The sequence below is a fragment of the Ictalurus furcatus genome, chromosome 5 (genome assembly GCF_023375685.1).
Source record: "Ictalurus furcatus strain D&B chromosome 5, Billie_1.0, whole genome shotgun sequence".
NCBI lineage: Eukaryota > Metazoa > Chordata > Actinopteri > Siluriformes > Ictaluridae > Ictalurus > Ictalurus furcatus.
Window position 1 is genome coordinate 32105172 of NC_071259.1, and position 24885 is coordinate 32130056.

At 41.5% G+C, this 24885-nt stretch overlaps 1 protein-coding gene across 1 annotated transcript in view; it reads left to right on the forward strand.

The window, feature by feature from the left end:
* sema6bb (sema domain, transmembrane domain (TM), and cytoplasmic domain, (semaphorin) 6Bb) overlaps window positions 1-24572 on the forward strand; it is a gene marked incomplete at its 5' end in the record, with an annotated part of 133638 nt that extends 109066 nt beyond the window's left edge. The window contains 3 exons of the mRNA XM_053625922.1: window positions 835-912; window positions 4697-4755; window positions 21281-24572. Coding sequence (XP_053481897.1) covers window positions 835-912; window positions 4697-4755; window positions 21281-22224 — 1081 coding nt within the window. The remainder of the gene's footprint in view (window positions 1-834; window positions 913-4696; window positions 4756-21280) is intronic.
* Between the last annotated feature and the right edge of the window lie 313 nt (window positions 24573-24885).

Here is a 24885-nt window from a genome sequence, read left to right on the forward strand (position 1 = left end):
TTCGCTTTCAGTCATAATTAAATAGTACTTAGGGTCTGGAGAAAAAAAATGATGAAATGACGGATCTTCAGTATCACAGAGTTCGAGAACTCTGGGTCACAGTATAACACGCAACACAGGTTATATGGTTACACAACCATGTTATAGTCATAAATAAAAAGAGCTCTTCGGTAGCTTTAAAATGACACCAGCGTCATGCCACTGCGATCTACAGCACGAGAGAGAGAGAGAGAGAGATGTCGGGGAAGACGGGCATTTTAACCAGCTTTGGAGCTCTATTTGTGCTTAAAATGACGCCTCAGGTGCTGCTGCAGGGCCCGTCGTGTTTCCCTCCGACGGAGACGTTATTCAGTTCAATTTTGGGGAGAATCTATACCTTTCTTTCTTTCTTTCTTTTAAGTGTATTTTTATTTAATATCCTGTAGTACATTCTGTTTACAGTATTAAAGCTCTAAAAGAATACCTCCGTCCGAATACACTAAACCTCTGTTGGTAGCCATTTTGGATGTATTTTTGTTTTATTCAGACAAAACTGCACATTGTTTCGCATCGTTTATAAAAAAATATAAATAAAAAAAAAAAGGTGTTCTTTTTCTTCATGAAAACTTTGTTGGAAAAATTGCATCGAGGAACGAAGTGAACCGAATCATGAAGCGAGTACCGTGAATGGAATTGAATCGTGACCGGTAGACTTGTATCGTTTATAACATCAGTCCATTATTTATTTATTTATTTATTTATTTTGGTGAAAAGTAACTTTAAAATAAAAAAAAAAAGGGACAGTCTCGGGATTTACTCTTCCGCACGTGTGAACGAATTCTTTTCACTTCGCAGGAACTGCATCGCAGCGAGGGATCCGTACTGCGGATGGACTAAAGGCAGCACCTGCTCCTTCCTCCGGGTCGGCACCAGGTACATCTGGAAAACTGATCACCGTGGATATGGTTTATTAACGTATAGGATATTATCTCTCTGTACCTGTATAGTAGATACGTATTACATAAGGACAGACGGAGTGCAGAGACGGATGAGAGCAAAACTCGTAGTTCTGTGCAAGACTCATTCGAATATCAGGCCACACCTTAAATCGACCTCGTACGTTAGCGCTCGGTGTCATGACCAGTAACGGGGAGGTGTGACGAAGCTGCTGTTACTCTTACACCCCGAAGACGATCGCTTTCCGATAACGGCACGCCCCGAAGTGTTCTGTTCCTCTAGTTCCACAGCAGTTTGTCAACAGTGACGTTTTTCAAAATGTATTAAAGATTGACATGTCGTACTTTTTTTATTTTTATCCGTTTATAGTTGCATTTAATATTGAGGAAGCCTAGAGCAGTTTCTCGATGAAGTGCGCACTTGTGTTTGGTGCAGTAACGCAATAAAACCCCGCCGAGATTCTGATTTATTGAGTTCAGAGACTGGGAAGAGGTAAAGAGTCTCACAGTGTGAATTTATTTGTGTGTGTGTGTGTGTGTGTGTGTGTGTGTGTGAGTGAGAGAGAGAGAGCGAGCGCGAGAGAACTCGTTAAATGTGCTCTGGGATTTTGGAAGTCGTTCTGTGTAATGCTCTGCTTTACCGAAATCCACAGTCGAACAGCAGTGATATCACTGTCTCACACACACACACACACACACACACACACTGTGTAGTACTGGAAGGAGTGTGTGTGTGTGTGTGTGTGTGTGTGTGTGTGTGGCAGCGCTGCTGTTCTGATGATTTGTCGTCCACGTGTGTGTTTAAACACATCAATCAGGGGTTTTATGGAAATGTGCACGGGCAGCGGTTCTGTGTGTGTGTGTGTGTGTGTGTGTGTGTGTGTGTGTGTGTGTGTGTAGGATTAATAATGTATTACTCTCTCTCTCTCTCTCTCTTTTTGTACACCTGTCTCTCTCTCACTGTATCTTTGTGTAAAGTTCCTCCTGATGTATTAATACTTCTACCAACTTTACACCTGGACAACTCTACAGGGATCTAAAAGCCGATCGTTAAGATCTAAAAGCTGTTAAGCTTATTATTATTATTATTATTATTATTATTATTATTATGATATTTTTTTGAACCAGTTTTTACCCAGAGTGTAAATTATAATTTGAAAGGAAAGATATAATCATCATAGGCGTAATCAAGACATAATCGTTTTCTTTGTTCTTCTGACTCTCTCTCTCTCTCTCTCGTGTGTGTGTGTGTGTGTGTGTGTGTGTGTGTGTGTGTGTGTGTGTCTGTGTAGAGCATTTTTATTGAGTTAGGTGTGTAAATACAGCTTGTCTGTCGGCTGAACCCTAAGCGCATTTTGGCTATGGCTACACACACGCACGCGCACGCACACACACACACACACACACACACACACACACCGTTATCCAGTTACACTCATTACTTTAACAAGGACGGCTAAAACGAGCAGATCGATCCTGTATCACATTACAGTAAAAATGGTTTAGTGCCTATTTCAGACAGGCTAACTGCGACACGCACACACACATGCGCGCGCACACACACACACACACACGCATACACACACACACTAAGTATAAGAGATGGTGTTTGATGGTTTTGCGTATCTGTATTTTGTGTCTGGAATGAGTAAACTCTGTTATATCCCTCCTCTCTAAAAACTGCTGTGGTGTGTGTGTGTGTGTGTGTTTTTGTGTTTGTGTGTGTGTGTGTTTGTGTGTGAGTGTGTTTGTGTGTGTTAAACCCTGCTGTCTACTCTCTGAGGAGTCTCACCTCAAGCCTGTGGTTAGAGGAAACATTAGACTCTATAGATGTTTCACAAACACCATTAAAGCCTGTGTGTGTGTTTGTGTGTTTGTGTGTCTGTGTGCGTGTGCGTGTGTGTGTGTGTGTGTGCGTGTGTGTGTGTGTGGCTGATGGCTGCTGCAGCCAGATTGTGTTTCTTGCTGTTTAATCGTCAATATGAATCCAGACGATGCCACAGACCGGGACTCTGAGACGGCGTGGTAGTCCTGCTGTCTCTCTCTCTGGTCACATGACGGCTAGCCAATCAGAAGCGTCTGTCAGCTTTTATGTACAGAAGACGGCTATTAGTGCTCTCCTCGTAGGGTCGTATGGGTAGATACAGTTTCTTCAGGTGTAGCTGAATGATTAAATCGGAAGGCGAAAATAAAGTTGAGAAATAATTTTAATAAAAAATGTATTTTACATATGTAAGGTACAAAACACTCGTGTTTGATTCCTTTTATAACAGTTACAAAAGTACATTTTATCCGTTCATAGTTACATTACGTGGTGTTGTGGAACGTCCAGGAAACAAGTTAGTTCCTGTTCACAGCTGTAAACACTCGTTCCCTCACTGGCTCTCTTGTTCAGTTATTCACTTATTCTTTATTTGATTCATTTATTCATTTGATTCACTTATGCTTTATTCGATTCACTTATTCTTTATTTGATTCATTTATTCATTTGATTCACTTATTCTTTACTTGATTCAGTCATTCTTCATGCCATTCATTTATTCATTTGATTCACTTATTCTTTATTCAATTCAGTTATTCTTTATTTGATTCATTTATTCATTTGATTCACTTATTCTTTATTCAATTCAGGTATTCTTTATTTGATTCATTTATTCATTTGATTCACTTATTCTTTATTCGATTCAGTTATTCTTTATTTGATTCATTTATTCATTTGATTCACTTATTCTTTATTCAATTCAGGTATTCTTTATTTGATTCATTTATTCATTTGATTCACTTATTCTTTATTCGATTCAGTTATTCTTTATTTGATTCATTTATTCATTTGATTCACTTGTTCTTTATTCGATTCAGTTATTCTTTATTCAGTTCAGGTATTCTTTATTTGATTCACTTATTCTTTATTCGATTCACTTATTCTTTATTCAGGTCAGGTATTCTTTATTTGATTCATTTATTCATTATTCAATTACCTTATTCACTATTTGATTCACTTAATCTTTATGTGATTCATTTATTCATTTGATTCATTTATTCTTTACTTGATTCAGTCATTCTTCATTTCATTCAGTTATTCTTTATTTGTTTCATTTATTCATTTGATTCACATATTCATTATTCAGTTAACTTATTCTCTATCCGATTCGTTCCTCCTTCATTCGATTCGTTCTGTCCTTCACTGATTCACGTATTCCTTATTTGAGTCAGCGTGTTATTTATCCGATTCGTTTATCCCTTGTTCAAACAGCAGAACTTGTTCTGTTCGTTTTGAGAAGCTGACACTTGGAAATCACACTCGTGCCAGCGTCATTATCTCCATCAGCACTTGACGTTAACGCTATCACGACTTCACCTCCATTCATTAGGCTCCACCGCTCTCTCACTTCACCTCCGGCTGTAACAGAGCGTCTCGGGGCGCTCGTGTCTCTTCATTAAGGAGCGGTGCAGGTGTGTGATTAAAGAATCTGCGATGTTTCTCAGCGAGAGCGTGACTGACGCCGTGTTCCTGTGAAACTTCTCGACGTGTTTTTCCTATGTTCTCGTTCCCGTTCTGATTTCCGATATCGCTAATGACCAGAACAGAGTGACGGCACGAACCACAACGATCCTGGAGAGAAATTCTCTTCAAAGCTCTTTATCGTTCTGTGGCAGTAAACACGTGGCAGTAATTACAGCTTTCTAAATGCTCTCTCTTTATGAGAAAATGCCTTGCGTTCATGTGTGGTCTTTTCTTTCTCTCTCTCTCTCTCTTACAGGCTTCCCTTCGAGCAGGACGTGGATCACGGGAACACCTCGCATCTGGGTGACTGTGACGGTAAGATGACAGCTTTATGGTTTTTAACCACAAGTACCCACTAACACGCAGTAAAATAAACAGCACCGGATCGACACCTACTAAAATTCAGATTTTGCACAGACACAAAACACAACAGAGCGATTAAAAAAAATAAACAACACGTCATCTGGACCGTTCTCAGACTGCATCACGAAGCAGGAGAACACAAGATCATACAATACAATAAAGTCAGAAGCGAACTGCGTCGTTTTGTTGCGTTTAAGGCCACAACCTGCACTCCAGAGTCTGAATGACTGGTCACATGGTCCAAAGTGGGCGGGGCTAAACGAGCGTAATGCGCGTATACACGCTATCATTACGAGGCTGCTCGTTTCTAATGCAGCTTTTTATCAAAACTATGCACGCCCATGTCGAGTAAAACCAAACCTAGCAGGAGAATGCTAATCTAGTGAGTCAGCGCTCAACCCAGCAACCGAAAGCAAGCCTTGTAAATGCAAACTAATCTAGCACGCTAAATATAAGCTAGCGAGCGTAAGCTAGCCTAGCGACAGAAAGCTAGCACGGTCCTGAACGGTTTCCCTCAGGGATTTACCGTGACTAATGAAAACTAACCTAGCGAGTGAATGCTAAACTACTGAGACAAAGCTAATGTACGGTATGGATTTAAAAAAAACGTGTGTAATCAGGTGAAGGGATTGGGTGAAGTTTTCTGTAAGGGGATGTTTATTTTAACGTTTATGGAAGGCGTCTCCGGTGTCAACGATGAAAAACTGCGTTTATTAACTTCCCGAGAGTTAGAAAAAAAAGAAAGAAGAAGACAGGCTGGTGAGGGAACGAGGGAGCTGCTATAACAGAACTGAACTTGTTTCATGGACGCTCGACACATTAAATTTAACTATAAACGGATAAAAAGGATCAGGTGACGCTCTTTACGCACGTACAAAATTGTAATCGTTGGCGAGTCGATGTGGTAGAAGAGGAATAAAAGACTTTGGGGCATGCTGTTGTGGGAAAAGAATCAACTAATTTTATTCGATTCAGGTATTCTTTATTTTATTCACTTATTCATTTGATTGATTTATACTTTACTTGATTCATTTATTCATTTGATTCATTTATTCATTTGATTCATTTATTCTTTTTTGAATTCAGGTATTCTTTATTTGATTCATTTATTCATTATTCAATGACCTTATTCTCTATTTGATTCACCTATTCTTTATTTGAGTCATTTATTCATTTGATTCATTTATTCTTTATTTGATTAATTTATTCTTTATTTGATTCATTTATTCATTATTCAATGACCTTATTCTCTATTTGATTCACTTATTCTTTATTTGAGTCATTTATTCATTTATTCTTTACTTGATTCAGTTATTTATTTGATTCACTTATTCATAATTTGAGTCATTTATTCTTTTTGATTCATTTATTCTTTATTTGATTCAGTTATTTATTTGATTCACTTATTCTTAATTTGAGTCATTTATTCATTTAATTCATTTATTCTTTATTTGATTCAGTTATTTATTTGATCCACTTATTCTTTATTTGAGTCATTTATTAATTTGATTCATTTATTCTTTATTTGATTCAGTTATTTGTTTGATTCACTTATTCTTTATTTGATTCAGTTATTTGTTTGATTCACTTATTCTTTATTTGATTCAGTTATTTATTTGATTCACTTATTCTTAATTTGAGTCATTTTTCATTTAATTCATTTATTCTTTATTTGATTCAGTTATTTATTTGATCCACTTATTCTTTATTTGAGTCATTTATTAATTTGATTCATTTATTCTTTATTTGATTCAGTTATTTATTTGATTCACTTATTCTTTATTCGAGTCACGTATTCGGGGCGCCGACAGTCATCAGTTCATTCATTATTTTCCCCTAAAACAGTGTTCTGTTCCATACCACATGCATTATTCAATGCTAAGACCAAGCCGTTGTTCAGAACTCTGACTTTATTTGACGCAGAGGTTTGGACCTGACAGTGTGAAGACGCTGAGAGATCCTTCTGTAGTGATGTGATGAAAGTTTCCTCTAAAATGAGTGACATAAGCAGTAACGCAGCACCAGCACCAACACCGCCGCCGTTACATAACTCACACCGCGATCGATAAAAATCTGAGTGTGTAGTGTCACTGGGGTTCGGTGTGTTCTCACTCAGCCTTGTGATCTCCTCTCTCTGCTGTCTCACACCTCATCGACCGCTCTCCTGCTGTTCTTCACCCCTATCACAACGTGTGTGTGTGTGTGTGTGTGTGTGTGTAATGGTGAGGGTTTGTTTTTTGTTTTTTTTTTTGCTGCAGCAAATCGATCACAGAGTCTAGAACAGTGGCTTGTGTTGGTGTGAGTGTCACTGTGTGTGTGTGTGTGTAAGAGAGAGAGAGAGCAGGTTAATTTGACGTCAGCATACCGGTAGATTATTTAATCTCTGCTCCAGACGTACCGCTTTAACGAGGACTGAAATGACGCGACACATAGCACCGAGTATTTTCTTAAAGATGAGAAATATTTAATAATAATTTTTTTTTTAAAGTTTGATGCAATTTATACTTTTTAAACATTTTAATGTCAAACAAAAACATTGTAATGTCTTAATAATTAGTTACTGTTTTAAACAGTATTTCAATTATTCATTTAATAATAATCGTTAAAGAAAAAATATCATTTGTCAAATATCATCTTAAAAAGTCATAATAAAACCGGAATTTATAATAAAGCCTCTGTGTGTGTGTGTGTGTGTGTGTGTGTGTAAACATGTCAGCGAATGGTATAAAGTTTTATTTCTATTTATATTTTGTTTCCAATCCCGTTAAAGTTTGAGGAAAAGCGATGGAGCTGGGATTTTCACTTTTTATTAACACCAGGTTGTTGTTGTTTTTTTAAACATGTACTTGGGTGGAAAATCCAGACATCTGACAACATGCCTAGATATGAACTACAAACATAACCTCTCTCTCTCTCTCTCTCTCTCTCTCTCTCTCTCTCTCTCTCTCTCTCCCTCTCTCTCTCCTTGTACCTGTGTATCGATTTGAATCTCGCTCAACTCGCTCGTCTCGTCTGATCTGAACGAGGATCTTAATTAGAGATGCCTCAGCTCTCCTACTGCTTCACCGGGTGCTCACTGATCTGCTCCGAAATGTCACACTCCTCTTTTTACTCCCTTCTTCCACTCCCTTCTTCCACACCTCTTTCACCGTTTTCTGATTCTGGAGTGGATGAATGTGGAGTCAGACTTCAGAGTTTCTGCAAAGGAGACAGCGAGAGAGAGAGAGAGCGAGTGAGTTGTACCCGAAGAATTTCCTTCTCCCCCCGATTCCTCGGCTCCTCACGGACCGTTTAGCTCCGCCCACTTCGATTTGGAGCTCGTTTGCATAATATGCCAAATCTGATTTTGTGACCTCATCCCGAATCTTTTTGCCGTACTGTACACGGAGCAGAGCGTGAAACGTAATAATGATCAAAAACATCCTGAGATTTGTAAACAATATGGCCGCCGCATGCCAGTCAATCCGAGCGGGGGCGGAGCTTGGTTTACTCAAGCGGCTGTAACTGTCGAGAAGCGTGTTTGGACCAAATCTCAGACCATCACGATCGCATCGTAGGACTCTCGCCAAACAAAGAAGGCTCATCGTAATCAATCGGACTGACCCGCAGCACGCGTGAACATAAAACCGCTGTTTATTGCGTAGACGTTACGGAGACGTTAATCAGACCGCGTGTCTTTTTCTTCATTTGTCCCTCGGTCCTTCTCTCACTTCACCTGCTTGATATGTTTTGAAATGTACCTATTTTATCTTTCCATCAACGTTATCACAGCGTTTTCACAGCCACCCGGACTGGCATCCAGATTTCATGGTCGTGGTTTCATGGCGGGAAAGACGTAGCTTTTACAAAAACACTGACACGTGATTGTCATGTGATCGGCGCAATCCCGAGATGGCGGACCGCGTCGCGATGTAATCCTTTATTACATTTCTGTATAATCGATTTTAATTTCATGTTTGACTGCTTTCCATAGTGTACAAGCGGCGTGCAAGAAAGCGTGTTTTATTTTTATGTCATCAAAACAAGCAGAAATGGTAGAGATGACGTGAACGTAGATCAGGATATCGCGCGCCTCGGGCCCAGTGCGCCGCTTTTGATCATCTTCGCATTTCATCGTGGACTTCTGGACTGAAAATATCCGCGTGACTAAAACAATAACGCTGTATAAAATTACCCGTAGTCGTGTGGACCAGGCCAAAGTCTCTGTTTTCTCTTGTTTCAGTCTCCTTCTTTGTGTCAGTCTCGCTCGCCTTCTCTCTCTCTCTCTCTCTCTCTCTCTCTCTCTCTCTCTCTCTCTCCCTCTTTTCCCTTTTTCCTCCGGCATCAAACACACAATAATATTGAGCATGAAAAATAGCACTGCTTTTTGATATAGGTCTCTCTCTCTCTCTCTCTCTCTCTCTCTCTCTCTCTCGATTGTGTGCGCGCTCTCTCTCCTGCTCTCTGTGTCTCTCTCTCTCTCTCGCTCTCTCTCTCACTCACGCTCTCTCTCGCTCTGCCTGACCAGTTGATCATCTGGTTAATGTTATGCTAGAGGGATGAAGGGTGTGTGTGTGTGTGTGTGTGTGTGTGTGTGTGTGTGTGTGTGTGTGTGTTCACATTTCACATTGTTCAGCTCTTGAACAGTTTCACACTCATTCCAGTGATGGATGTAAGTTGTGTAGGATTACATACAGTGTGGGGAAGTGAAGAAATAATAACACGGTTTTGAGCTCTGGTTAGAGGTATGGATGATTGGATGATGCTTTTGGCCCAGACGCCTGAGATTTCACATTTAAAAAAAAAAAAGTTAGCGATAAAAAGATAAAGTATTGAGGTAAACAAACGTGATCGGATTTTAAACTTAAAAAAAAAAAGCTTCATGTTTGTCCCTAGGAAACAGTCAGCAGTTTCTGTGTGACAGGAGTGTTTTGTGTGTGTGTGTGTGTGTGTGTGTGTGTGTCGTGCAGCTCTAGTCTTGCCACCAAACACACCCTTCCCACAGTCCCACAGTTAATCTCTTTAGTGCTGACACACTGAGGTCTGCAATCACTGCCACACACACACACACACACACACACACACACACACACACACACACATTGCTAAAGCTCAATGAAATGCAGCTTTGAAATATACACACACCTGCTTCAATACACAGCAACTCCGTGTGTGTGTGTGTGTGTTTGTGTGTGTGTTTGTGTGTGTGTTTGTGTGTGTGTGTGTGTGTTTGTGTGTGTGTAAAGTTTGATTAACAGAGGTCAGTAGTGCTGGAAGACTGTGTGTGGGGAGCTGTACAGTATATCAGTTTTTATCAGAGTTTTATGGAAATTGTGTCTTCAAGTAGGCAGAAGCATTAGCATTCCTACACACACACACACACACATATATATATATATATATATATATATATATATATATATATATATATACACACACATACATATTTACAGGATCCTTTCCATAATCTTCACTGCTAATGCTAGCTTGCTAACCTGAGGCACCCTGACAGGATTTCTACTAGTATTTATGACCGTAAATTCTCCTCATCTTCACAGCTGATAGCTAGCTGGCTGAAATACACTAACCTGACAGGATTTTTGAGAGGACTTTAATCCACATTCATAAATGATCACAATCTTAACTGCTCGTGATACGTAGCAAGCTAGCTAAGCTGAGCTAAACAGGCAGGATTTCTGAGAGGATTTAAGTCATATTCATATTAAGTCATAAATGTTCACCATAAATGCTTGCTAGGTAGCATTCATAGAGTGGAATAATTCCTTAATATATATTTATAATTCCTTAATAATAATTCCTTCTGCTAATAGTAGGTAGCTAGCTAACATGAGCTAATCTGAGAGGATTTCTGAGATTTGTTGGAATGCTTATATAGGGTATAATCTTCATTGCTAATTTTGGCTCACTAGCTAACGAGCTAATCTGAGAGGACTTCTGTGAGACTGTTTATGTTTATAATAGCTAGCTAGCTAACATGAGCTAATCTGAGAGGATTTCTGAGAGACTGTTTTTGTTTATAATAGCTAGCTAGCTAACATGAGCTAATCTGAGAGGATTCTTGAGAGACTGTTTATGTTTATAATAGCTAGCTAGCTAACATGAGCTAATCTGAGAGGATTTCTGAGAGACTGTTTTTGTTTATAATAGCTAGCTAGCTAACATGAGCTAATCTGAGAGGATTTCTGAGAGACTGTTTTTGTTTATAATAGCTAGCTAGCTAACATGAGCTAATCTGAGAGGATTCTTGAGAGACTGTTTTTGCTTATAATAGCTAGCTAGCTAGCTAACATGAGCTAATTAAAAAGGGATTTCTGAGAGACTGTGTCTGAGCTTATATAGTTGTATAATCCTGACCAGTGATTGTATCTAGCTAGCTGACTAATGAGCTAACCCAGCACACTTTCTGACAGGAATTTTAATTGTATACCTTAATGTTCCTAATCTTCACTGCTAATGGTAGCTTGCTAGCTAGCATAAGATAACCTGACAAAATTTCTAAGATGGATTTTGTGTGTGTGTGTGTGCCATTTCTATACTAGCTGAAATAAGCTAACATTTTATATTCATAAACGTTCATGAAATGATTTGTTGCTAATGGTAGCTAGCTAGCTAGCTAGGTAACGTATACTAACCTGACAGAATTTCTTAAAGGTTTTTAAAGTTGTATTCACAGATGTTCATATTTGTTCCGAACGGTATCTAGATAACATCGCTAATATAAGCTAGTTGACAGGATGACTAAAGGATTGTAAAATCATAAATGTTTGTTGCTACAGTTCTAGCATTTTTCATTCAGCAGAATCTCAGAAGTGACCCGAAGGACAGCAGATAATTTTATGAGTAAGAGAAATGAAAACTTTTAGAGACTTTTCCAACGCGGCTGTACATTCCGTTCATGTTTCCAGCTGCAGTTAATATGTATTAGAGCAACACAGTGCAGTGACAGCTGTAATTTGTGTAGCCTGCACGGTAGAGTGATTAAATTGAAATAGCCAAGCGACGTGATGCAGTGCAGTGTTGGGGCCGCCTCGCCGATCGTTATGCTAACAACACACACACCCACACTCACACTGCTGCATTCTCAATTTACATCCTGCAGCAGAAATCACGCCGCTGAGGGGATCGAGTACTCGCATACACACCTGGCAGGAAGGCAGTCTGGGGCGAAGTAGGAAGAAGAAAACACACTTTCTGGAAAAGCTGTTCATTCATATAATCACATTTACACAGAGTGTGTGGGTTTGATGGATTGGACGCAGGTGAAAAATTTCACGTTTGTTTTTCTTATTATTGGCGTTCCACACCATCCGCTAGTAATGAGAGGAGCTAAAGACGGCGACTCAGTAGCCGTAAAATGGGGGAAAGTTTGTAGCGATCAGAAACTCCAGGCTGTGTCCCAGATCCTAGTGTTCTTATTAGAATTAGTTCTAAAGCGAAGATGAGTTCAAGTTTATCCATCACGGAGGTTTTTTTTGTGCCAACGATAACATAAATCTAACAATTAGAGACGCACCGATACTGAATTTCTCCAGCCGATACCGATAACCGATTATTCAGAGCGATATCGGCCGATACCGATAACCGATGCCGATAGTTCTGTCTGTTATACCTTCTTTTAAATGGATAATAATTAATTCCATACTTCTGAAAGAAATTCAAATAAAAACTTTGTTCTCTCCATTTCAACAAGTAACTGGTCTCATCAACAGAAAACACATTACTCTAATTAACATGAACACATGAACTCAATTCTGACGATTAAAGTAAGATTATTAACTTATTGAATGTTATTCATTCATCTTAACATTGACTGAATTGTAAAAATCCTCCTGTTAGTCTCACACTCACTCACCACAAACACAAGCATTTCTATTTCATCACTGAACATCAAACTGGTCATATATAATATCAACTTTTTTATGTATTAACCTTAACTGGATAGGAAATATACGACTCTAGAAATATATTTTTTTCTGTGCAATATATACTTTTTTGTCAACTCATCTTCATTTAAATCTTTCAGCGGTGTACTGGCCCTTTAATTCAGCTCGAGCAGCACGGGGGGAAAAAAACAACAAAAAATTAGACTCTAGGCCGAAACTCCCGCTTCGCTGCTGCAGAGTCCGGCGTAAAATGTTATCAGTGCAGAGATTACAGACATTACAAACTGCAGTTTTCTCGTCGTTCCACACACGAGACATCGTCTTTACACACAGCACCGAATCCATGTGTTTTCCCGCCCTCTTTTGATTGACAGGATATAATCCGCCCTGATCGTCGGAGGTTTTTAAACATTGCGATATATCAGTGCATCTCTAATAACGATGTATAGATTTGGTTTTAAAAAATGACAGTCGAATAATAATACAATAGAAATAAAAGAAATAAAAGTACAAGTAACGATGACGAACATTCATCAAAATGTTCGTCAAACATTTTTTCGAACAAAATTGATGAAAACGTTGTAGCTAATCAAGAAATTCACAGAGAAAAAAGAACGTAGCACTGTTACTTAAAAATAAACAAATAAATTGCAATAACTGATTACATTACATTTTTTTATTTTCTTTTGTGTACTTACAATGTATAAGTATTACAGTTATTCTCTTGGTAGTTTGTTCGCTAGTGAACTCGGCTACTGGTTGTAGATATGCAATTAAAGTTAGCTTGAAAATGTTCCTAGCTACGTAACTAGGAATGTCTTCAAAATGTCTGTTCGGACGGGAAGTACCGTATACTACGATGGGTTATTTCTACCGGTCATTTAATTGTACAAGTTAAAAGACGGCGTAATCTTTCCAGATGTGGGAACGTTTCATCCTGGGGGGGGGGGGTGTTAATGACATGGTGGATTGGGGCGTGGCTAAACATCAGCCAGCGCCAATTATAAAACTAACCCAAATTAAATATGGCTATCCAAATAAATGAGTGTTTATATAAATAAAAAACTTGGCACGTGTTAACATTTTGCACAGTGATGGGAAACTTTTTAAACATTTTGCATGCATGTTATTCATAATGATAATGCTAGCTGAGAGATTCGAGCTAGTTCGCGAAGTAAAACTGTCGATAACGTGCAACTAAACCGCCAGTTACGTACCGTAGGTAATCTACTTTAATATTAACTGTCAAGCAGCAGATTCCCTTGGAAATCAATATAAAAATAATTCAATTCTCCGGTCTCGTCCTGTATGTTAAAACGTTTATGTTTTTGAGTCTTGAAGATGCACGGTTCTGACACGCAGCATGTGCTTGCAATGCATTATGGGTACCACTCATGGGCAAGTCTTGTCGGGACAGATTCTGCCCGTTGTTTCATTTAGCGTGCTTCTTAAAAAGAAAAGGCTGCTGTTTTAACCAAGAACACTAGCTAGACCTGAGAATAAAAATACAACAACAAAAACAATAATAATAATAATAATAATAATAATAAATCTTCGTCATTTATGGAGCATTTTTCGTCTGGTATTTCCTAATGCTGTAAAACCAGGTAGTAAAAGCTCAAATTAGCATAATTAACAGTAAAAATGATATAAAATTGAATGTGACGGACTACACAAGGATAAATGAAAAGATTGAATAAATAACGTAAAGTAAATGAATTTTATAAATAATCAAACCAAATGAAACTGTAAATACTAAAACAGAGAAAGTACACAACGGCATCACACATGGTGTGTGTGTGTGTGTGTGTGTGTGTGTGTAAAACAATGCACCATGTGTTTCTGTTTATTTTCCCGAACTGGCAGCCGCGTTATCCTGCGTTATGAACTCAACACTCGCCATCGTTTTAAAACCCGGCCTGCTTTCCACATCGCTCTAACCCTCGGCCCCCGTTTAGTAGATGAACCCAAACGTAATTACGCTGGAAACCGTTGTGGTTTGGAACACAGCCGGCGGAACCATGATCGAGTCCACATGTGTTAATTCGAGGCGTTTGTGTTTATTGAAAACGGTAAGTGTGGACTAATTAAACACTGCTGCTTTTCATTGATTAGAACGTGTCTAATTGTTGTGTAAATGTTTCCAATTGACGCCAACCGTGTGTGTGTGTGTGTGTGTGTGTGTGTGTGTGTGTGTGTTCTTGTGCTTCGGTATCTGCCTGTATATTAAGGAATAAATCACTCCAGCTGTTACTGTTACCACCCTGAAGCTGATTATTTTCCTATAACAGCACATCCTGTAATGTTTTATTCCTCTTCTACCACAGCAAGTACATTTATGTATTGATTAAACATCATCATACCTTTTTGTTTGTTTGTTTACGCTTGCGTTTGATGAACGATAAACAGGCGTTCCCTCACCATCCTTTCTTTTTTTCCTCTCTCTCTTGAATTGAATATATATATATATTTTTTTTTAATCCAAAAATAAATCGCAGCTCGTCGTGTTACCGAGAAACCGCGAAGAAACGGAAACTTCCTCTGTCCTGAAAACGTCGCAAAACTTAGTTACAGGCTTTTACCTCGGACTGTTACAGAGCGCCGACACTGGAGACTCCTTCCTTAAACGTTAAGTACACACGTTTCTCCTTACACCAAAACGGCACCGTAACAGTTTGATTAAACGTGATTTAAATCCGTTTATGTGGCGTGTTCGAGGCGCCGTTACTATAGAAACGATAACGTATTAGAACGAGCGCATTGATAGGTGCAGCATCGCTGATTGTCGTGGCACGACTTCTGTGTTTTTCCAACCTGTGTTCGGAAAAAGACGTGGAAAGGAAATATTGTAGAGAGAGGGAGTGAGTGAGCGAGGAATAGGACAGAATAACGAACACTCTCACTGATTCGTGAACACAGACCCTGCTGACACACACACACACACACTCACTCACATGTACCGACACGTGTCTCTCACACACACACACACACACACACACACGCGTATGCATCAGTGATGGTCTCTGGTGCAGAAGTTAGCTGAAGAGTAACAGGGGTGCCGTTATGTAAGCCGGAGTACTGTATGTTTTTAGTCACCCCACACACACTCACACACACACACACTCTCTCTTGAGCTGTAGATCAATGAGCCCACACTCAAAGAGCTGCCAATTTGTCGGATAATCCATACGGCAGCTGGGCTTTTAATGACACAAATCTGAAACGAGGGGCCGCAGTAAGCTAGCAGCCTTCATTAGTGCTGTACACACACACACACACACACACACACCGGGAGTGTGGTTTTAAAGTCCCAGTCCAATACTAAAGTGCTTTTTAAAAAATCAATTACAGATCACAAAACAACAAATTTACTCGATCCCTGTTTTTCAAAAACATGTGCTTTTTTTTAAAAAAATAAAAAATTCAACACCTCGGCGTTAATTGGGTTTTTTATTTATTTATTCTTTTTAATGCCCGATAATAATTCCGTTACTACTACTAAATTCCGCCGAGTGAGCACGCAAACCAGCTACAAATAAAAAGTCCTGATTTAAATCAATCGTAAATTTAAAAAAAAAAAAAAAAAGTAGCTTCTTTTTATGTTTATTCATTTTTTATGTGAATGAAAAACTTTACTTCGATTTTTACCTCAGGAAAACTACAGTAAGCTACGGCTAACGTCAGCTAGCTAAGCATACGAACTACTAAAGAAACCACTAGCTAGCGAGATTTGGAGGGAATCTTCAGGTGGGAGGAGTCAGAGGCGCACACTGATGACATCACATCAAATCAGTATTTGTTTAATAACGGTGTTTGGGGAATATGTCGTACTTAAAGCGCTGCTGTAAGCTAGCAGGCTTTATTAGCGCTGCTGCGCTGTTCACTCTCTCTCTCTCTCTCTCTCACACACACACACACACGCACACACACACACACAGAATATAAAGAGAGCACAAAGAGACAGATGAAAAGAGAGGAGGAGAGTGGCAGAGCGACAGAGCGAGTAAAGAACGCAGGAGTGTGTCTCGAGAGAGACGACTCGCTGAAGATGAAAGGATGTCACAGAAAGGAGGAGACGAGGAGCCAGGACCGAGGACAAGAAAGAAATATGCACACACACACACACACACACACACACACACACACACTAAGCTCAAAGACACAGAGCCAAGCTTAGCGATCAACATTCAGACAAAGAATACAAAAGAAACGGCCAGACGTCTGGAACATTTTAGCCTCTCCTGTAGCTAGCAACCCAATTAATTAGCATCTAAAACCTGACAGACGTCTCAGCGAGTCTAAACAAATAAATAAACATCGTTAAAACTACATATCTAGTGCATTATGTAGTGCACATGGTGTGGTTTGGGACGCAAACGAGATCTCACGTTCGGACAGACCCCTTAAAATGGCTGCCGTTCTAATGAACATACTCCGCTAGCGCTGAAGTCCAGCGTTTAGGACAGAGACTAAAGATGACTTTTTTTTTTTTTTTCTTAAGAAAGTAGGGTTCAAATGGTTCACTTTCTCATAAGAACACTAACTAAACATAACATCTAGCGTTTGGGACAGAGCCTTAAAATGGCCGACATATAAGGACACAAATTAGACAACAAATACTTGAGATGTTTATTAAAGCGGCTAACGAGCTAAATATGAAGTCCAGGCTCTGGGACAGACACGTAAGATGGCCGACGTGTAAATAAGTAACGATTGGAAGGTTAATTAGTATAGCTAATGTTTCAGTAAGAACACTAAGTAATCATAATGTACAGTATTTGGGACAGAGCCTTAAGATGGCTGGAATTTAAATAAGAACACTAAATATTCATGAAGTCCAGTATTTGGGTCAGAGCCTTAAGATGGCTGACATAAGAACACTAACTAGACTAATTAGACAAGTCCTTGAGATGTTTATAAAAGTGGCTAATAAGCTAAATATGAAGTACGGTATTTGGGACAGCAGCTTAAGATGGCCGACATTTTAGTAAGAACACTAACTGGACGCCGAGTCGAGTCGTTTCTGCAGTGTTTATTAAAGTGGACGCCTTTCTCGTAAGAACACTAACTAAACACGTGGAGAAGAAAAAAAAAAAAAAGGCCGACATTTACACAACTAATGCTTGTAATAATTAAAATAGCTAATGTTTTAGCGAGAACGCTAAATAGTCAGGCAAGTCTTGCATTTGGGACGGGGCCTTAAGAAGGCTGACGTTTTTGGGACAGAGCCGGATCTCCCGTGTTGGAAAAATGATTTTTTACAGCTCGGAGATTTGAGCGTAGCCTTCAGGGCGCTCAGTGTGATCACGATTACAGGAAGGTGAATCATCTCGCTCAGGTGGTCTGTGCAATTATAATAGTGGCCATAGGGCATGTGTGCTCATTATACACACACACACACACACGCGCGCGCGCGCACACACACACACACAGAGAGAGAGTGGTTTTTCACAGGCCTCTCTAACGAGTGTGCTCCTGTGGGATTGTGGCTCTGTAATTGGAGCTCCAGCCCCGTTCACCGTTCAGCCGTGCGGCTCGGCCCCCATCACGCTTTAATGTTCTCCCCGCCCGAGGGAACGCACAAAGAACGAGCAGATCCACACCCATACACCTCTTTTCTCCCCCTCTTCCTCCTCCCCCCGCTCGTTTTTTGTCTTCTGTAAGGATAAAGCCGGGTGGTTACAAAGGCAACACTCTCTAATGGCCTGGCTTTATTCATGACCCGCTGCGGCGCTGGGGAAGAGACGGAGAGCGAGACGAGGAGAATATTACAGCCCTCCAGACACGAGGACGTTTTAAAGCCTCTTTCTCATTTAGAGGTAAAGACCAGTGCAGGCTGGGTAATTTCCATCAGAGGACCCACCAGCAATAAAGTGCAAAATCCACACACACACACACACACACACATATGACTTTTTTTAAGGTCATGCAGGGATGAGGGAAAGTTGTTTTTTTTTTAAATATTTTTGTTGTGGCCTGTATTTGCATATCGGAAGCTGATTGGCTGTTTCGTTTTATGATGCAATAACAATGAGATTTTCTTTTCGATTCTCTGCTGGAGTCGGAGAGTACGGTATTTTTCTCGCCGTCGTATCTGAGACATTTCTTAAGATTAAGTGTCTGCTTCCTTTGGCTGAGCAAAACATGATCAAATATGCAAAAAAGCTTCACGCCGTAATGCACAAACTGATGAGACACGCTCACGCTCAGCGCTTATCCTCACACACACACACACTTTCTTGTAACATTTTACTTCAGGCTAACAAAAATGATTTGATAGCTGTTCTGTCTGATGGAGCTACTGTGAAAACGTGAGAATGTTGTCCTCACACACACACACACACACACACACACACACACACCTGATGTGTCCCTGCAGCTGGATGCAACACTTGATGATGCACAGATGTGCCTCAGGCAGTGATTTGGCATGAACACGCTAATGCGCAGGCGGAGAGCGACCTCACGGCCTCGCCGAGGGAATGTGATGAGAAAGAGGGACGAGCCAAGATTGGATAAACTTCGTGGTGTGGTTTTTTTTTTTATATTATTTTTTATTTATTTATTTATTTATTTTATAGCTGAGACTGTCTGACTGGCCATCTGCCATGGAGGAAAAACAGAAAGAGCGAGAGAGAGAGAGAGCGAGAGAGAGAGAGAGATCATTAACACACTACAGAAATCCCAGAGAGAGGAAAAAACAGAGTGAGAGAGAGAGGTTGGTTTTGACTTCTAAATGCCCTCTAATAATGAACTCGCATCTGAGGAGAAGAACACGAGAGCGACTGAAAACACACCGGCACATCAGCATGCACAACTCAGAGCTGATGTCCTCAGAGAAAGAGGGAGAGAATATAATATAAATGATGAATGTACACCTGTGATCTGCAGCGCCACTGCTCTCGGAGCTGCTGTTATAGGAAATAAATCAGCACCTTCTGGCCAATCAGAACGCAGAACTCGGACTCGGAGTCACTGTCAGGTGTTATGATGAGGATGAGGTGTAAATAAATGTACTGAGTTGTACGGCGGATTAAATATAAACAGGCCCTGTACTCGGACGCGTACTAAACAGGAAGTGGAGAAAAGAAGCAAAGCAGAACAGAGTGTGAATACAGGAAGCGCAGCAGGAACACTTCAGAGTCCTTCTGACGTCAACGTGATCCGTCTCGGCTGAAATAAACACGAACGTGAAGCCAAGGCAAAGAGCAGAAAGTTCTGGAACAACATCTGTGTGAATGTTCATCTGGGGGAAAAGCTTAAAGGCATCTGTCTGTCTGTTTATCCATCTGTCTGTCTGGGTATCTGTGAGTCAGACTGTTTATCCATCTCTCTGTCTGTCTATGTGTCTGTCTGTCTATCTGTCTGTCTGTCTATGTATCTCTCTGTCTATCTGTCTGTCTGTCTGTCTATGTATCTGTCTGTCTATCTGTCTGTCTGTCTATGTATCTCTCTGTCTATGTATCTGTCTGTCTGGGAATCTGTCAGTCAGACTGTTTATTCATCTCTCTGTCTGTCTATCTGTCTGTCTTTCTTTCTGTCTGTCTTATGCATTTGTCTGTCTGTCTGCCTGTTTATCCTTCTGTCTGTCTGTCTGTTTGTGTAGCTGTCTTTCTGTCTGTCTGTCTGACTGTTTGTGTAGCTGTCTTTCTGTCTGTCTGTCTGTCTGTCTGTGTCTGTCTATCCAGGTATCTGTCTGTCCATCTAGCTATTCATCTGTCTGTCAGTTTACCTGCTTATCTATCTATCTATCTGTCTGTCTGTCTGTCTGTCTGTCTGTGGAGCTTTCTATCTGTTCATCCATCTATCAGTCCATCTCTGTCTGTCTGTCCATCTCTCATCTGTTTCTTTCTCATTTCCTTCTCTTCTTTATTTTCTCTCGTTTTCTTTCTTTCCTACTCCATCTCTTGCTTTCTCCTATCTCACTCGTTCTTACTTTCTTTCTTTCTTTCTCTCGTTTTTTTCTCTTTTCTTTTTATCTATATTTTTCTCTCTCGCCATCTCTCTTTTTCTCTTATTCTCTCTCTCTCTGACTTTCTCGCTCACCCACACGCTCTCCGTCTTCATCAGTCTTTCCTCGATCTCCCTTTTTAGCGCTCTCCTTTTTTTTTCCTTCTCCGTCTTTATTTTGGTCCGTCTCTCTTTGCTCATCGCTCTCCTCCGCGCTGCGCTTGCGTGACTTGGTCTCCTCGCCGACTCCGCGTGAACTTTGCTCCACGTGTAAATACGGTTGGGTAAAGTTTGGCGAGCGGCGCGTCCCGCAGCGGCCGTTTTTCACCGTACGGTTAATGTTGCGAGAAGAGCAGAGACATAAAGAGATACTTTTAATCAGGAAGACAGTTATTACAGCTATTAACATTACTATCCACTTTAGCTAATGAGCGTAATTATCCACTAGACCAATGGCGGCGCTCCACATTCCCCTCGTCCCACTGAGGAATTAATGACTCAGCCTTTTGAGGCTGATAAAAAGAAGGTCAACTCTATTTAGTACTTCCACTTAGCGATGCTGAGCGATGATTACGTAAGATTGTGTTTTTGGGTTTTTATGAGTGTTTATTGTGTGTGTGTGTGTGTGTGTGTGTGTTTTTCAGGCTTACACCAGGAGAGTTACGTGGAGGAACCGGATGGCCTGGTGTCCGTCAACCTCCTCATCATGTGTGCCGTTTCTGCATTCACCACCGGGGCGGCGCTCTCTGCCCTGATGATCTGCTGGCTCATGACGTTCAAGCACCGGCGCCGCTCCAGAGGCGGGGCATCGAGCCAGAGTGGGCGTCGCCATGCCGACAGGGAACAGTGCGTGCTAGGACACGGGCGTAGCAGCTCGGCGATTAGCGTGACAAGGATCAGCGGCGTCGACGCGCAGGTAGAAGACCTGTTCACTAACGGCTGGCCTAAATCTGGCGAAATCCAGGATCCGGGATTGCCGACTCCGGAGCAAACGCCGCTGCAGCAGAAACGGCCCACTCCTGATATCCACGACCACACCCATCTCCACCTTCCGGACTCGGATTGGGAGCAGAGCCAAACGTTTATCACCCAAACAGGTCCGAACGCGTCCATCATGTACCTGAGTTCCGATTACTTACAAGGCGTTGACGGAGACCAGCTGGATGTTCCAGGTATCCCTAATGTTGAACGGCAGCGCTATCTCATCCTTCCTCATCCCGCCATACAGAAAGACCAAAGCAGGCACCATTCGGCTCCTAAGACACGCAATTCCGCCAGCGAATACCGACCGGCGACGCCTCAAGACTCTCCTGAGCGCAGGAAGGTGGTATCCGCTCCGAATCCGCACTCGGACTACGGCAATCCTCCGCACTGGAGCCAAAATGGCGTCGGCAACAATGCCAAACCCAACAGACACCACCATAACTATCCGCTACAGCCACGTACGAACGCGGCGCTGGTGCGACCCGGCGTCCTCCACGCCACCAGGGGGCTCGGCGAGCTGCAGGACTTCAGCCATGTTCTGGGAAGGAGGATGGACAGCGAGAGGAGAGAAAAAGACAGAGAGTGTACATCCAACGGACAGTAAAGAGGACCGACAAGCTCCCTCTTTTCCAGAGAGACGTGACTCCCGAAACCTGTCTCACTGCCGTCTATAAAGTCCCACGGTGTTGCTCGGACGACAGTTTTTCAGTCGACCGAGCGAGACAGACTCCAAACCAAGCGTCGAGCCGAGCACTTGCCAGTTAGCCTCGTTCCCTGAACAGCCCCGCCCGCCCCAGACATCCTTTAGCACTTAGCATGTTAGCAGGGTTCTCCGCAGCCCCTCTGCCGACGACACGGAGCCACTTTTCAGGAAACCGGATATCAGTATACTGTGAAGTGTTTGCTCGACTCTACAGCCAACAGTAGCAAGTCTGTCTGAGAGGAAACTGTTCAGTGGACGCTATTCTTCTTCTTCTTTTTTTTTTTATTTCCCCAGTGCGTGTATGTGTATGTGTGTGTGTTTGATATTCAGGGCATCCTGATACCAGAGGCAAGTCTAGACCTCAGCTCGAGGACTTAACGTAAAGACGCCAGAGCCGAGGACGTCTAGCAGCCGAGCCACACTGGAGAAACAGACTCTTTTACGTTTGTGTTAGAAGCGATCAAAGGACAAAAGTGACTTAAAGCGATTTGCGATCGCCTTTTTTTGTTTGTTTGTTTGTTTGTTTTTAATCCGGAGTGCGCTTGTGTGGATACGCGAAACACAAACGTCCTGATTTTGACGACTGACGGCGACAGCAAGACAGGATCTCGAAGACGACCTGAAATCACACGTGAATTGTTTTTAACCTTGTTAGTCCGCGCCTCTGTCCTTATTGTGCACGATTCATCAGTATCGATCACTTAATAAACAAACTTCTTTTTTTGTTTTTTTTTTGTTTTTCCTTTTGGAACAAACGAAGCGTTTTCTGATTTTTCGACATGTCACCACGCACAGGTGGGCGGGGAAACGAATATTCAAATATCGCTAATATCCTGACACGTTCTACCCCACCCCCCGCCCTCCCCAGCCAGCCAGTCATCAACGTATATATCCTAAATCACGTTACGAACGAAACCGCGTTCGGAAGTCTGTTTCACGACGTTCCCGTTACCGTAGCGATACTCCGATAACGTTAACAGTACATACCGAGCAGTAGCTATCTTATATTATGTAGCTAGCCATGTCCTTTGGGAAGCTGTCGTATTGTTTGCCATGAATTTATTTTTATTTTTTTTAAATAAAAAGTGTATCACGGGGAAGAAAAAGTGGCGTTTTGTGTAATTCAGACCGAAGACAGTGATACAGCTAGCCAGATAACGTTAGGGACATCTGTAACGGAGAATCGAAAAGAGAAACCGTCGTGACCGGCAGACGCCTGTCGCTCGGCAAAATCAGGACGTCTACGGAAAAAGAGCGTTCGCCGACGATCACGGAACAGATCGAGAGACGACACGCCGCGAGCTGCGAGCTCTGGGGTGGTTTAGAAGTAATAACAGTGATGCCGATAATGATTGTGGGCGGAGTTTGTGTGTGTGTGTGTGTGTGTGTGTGTAAATGTTTCTGAAGTGTTTTTGCTGCTGGATACGAACACTGAGGGCTTTTGTGAGCGTCTTTCTGTCTTTCCGCCTGATTGACCCGGCCTCTCTTTCTCTTTCTCTCTAAATCTCCTTCTTTCTGTAAAGTGAAATGTGATCTCTCTCTCTCTCTCTCTCCATCTCGTCTCTGGGGCGCTGCTCCGGGAAGCGTCTCTGAGACACTGAGGCTCTTTGTTGCGGGCCGGACAGACGAGGCTCGTCGAGGCGCTATGAGTCGGGGCAGCGAGGGAATAGCAATGAGCGGCAGAACGAGTCAGTCCCTCTGGGGCTCCGTCCTGATCCGAGAGAAGGTTTTAGCGGGCCGTCGAAGGGAGCAGGGTGCAAAGGGAGGAACGTTTAACGGCGACCTCGGTTTCTTCCCGCGCTCCCGTATCCGAATCAATTCCAGAACCAGTCAAATCCATAAGACGAATTCATCGCTGAAGGGGACAGTGACACGATGGCATCATCGAGAACGCCAACCAATCGGACGCGGTCGAGGAATGACGGGAACGCTACTGCATCGTCATGTCGTCATATCAGATTATAACGCGCGCCCCTATCGATATCCGATTCTTAGAAATAAATCGTAGTTTCGTTGCGTAAGTCGCGTCATTGTTGCGTGTTTTATGTCACGTTATTTCATCCCATTGAGAAGATGCAGCGTGTCTGGAGCGTAAACACCGTTTCACCGCCGTTTCTCTCGGGAATACACGTTTTTATTTGGCAGTTTGCTTGATTTTTGCGTGCGGAAGTATGTCGCGGATTATTGCTGCAGCGCGCGTTTTCGTTTACTTTTACACACATTTTTTAATTTTTTTATTTGACGATGAAAACACGCTCGCTGTTAAAACTGTTGAGGATTAAAACAAGAGTAAGTCACCGTGGCGGGTTTTCAGCGTGAGTCTCAGAAATGCTACTCAAAAAAGTCATTCATTATGTTGGTTTCAGAAAGCTTTATAAGCTTATTATTATTATTATTATTATTATTATTGTTATTATTATTATTATTATTATTATCCTGAGCACCAAAAAATTCTCTTGTATCTCCATCTAGGGCTTTCAAGCTACATGTGCAGGCGTTCACGCTGTTCTCGAGTCGCTGTATCTTTTTGAAGTGATCTTTTTGAAATTCCGGAATTCCCGG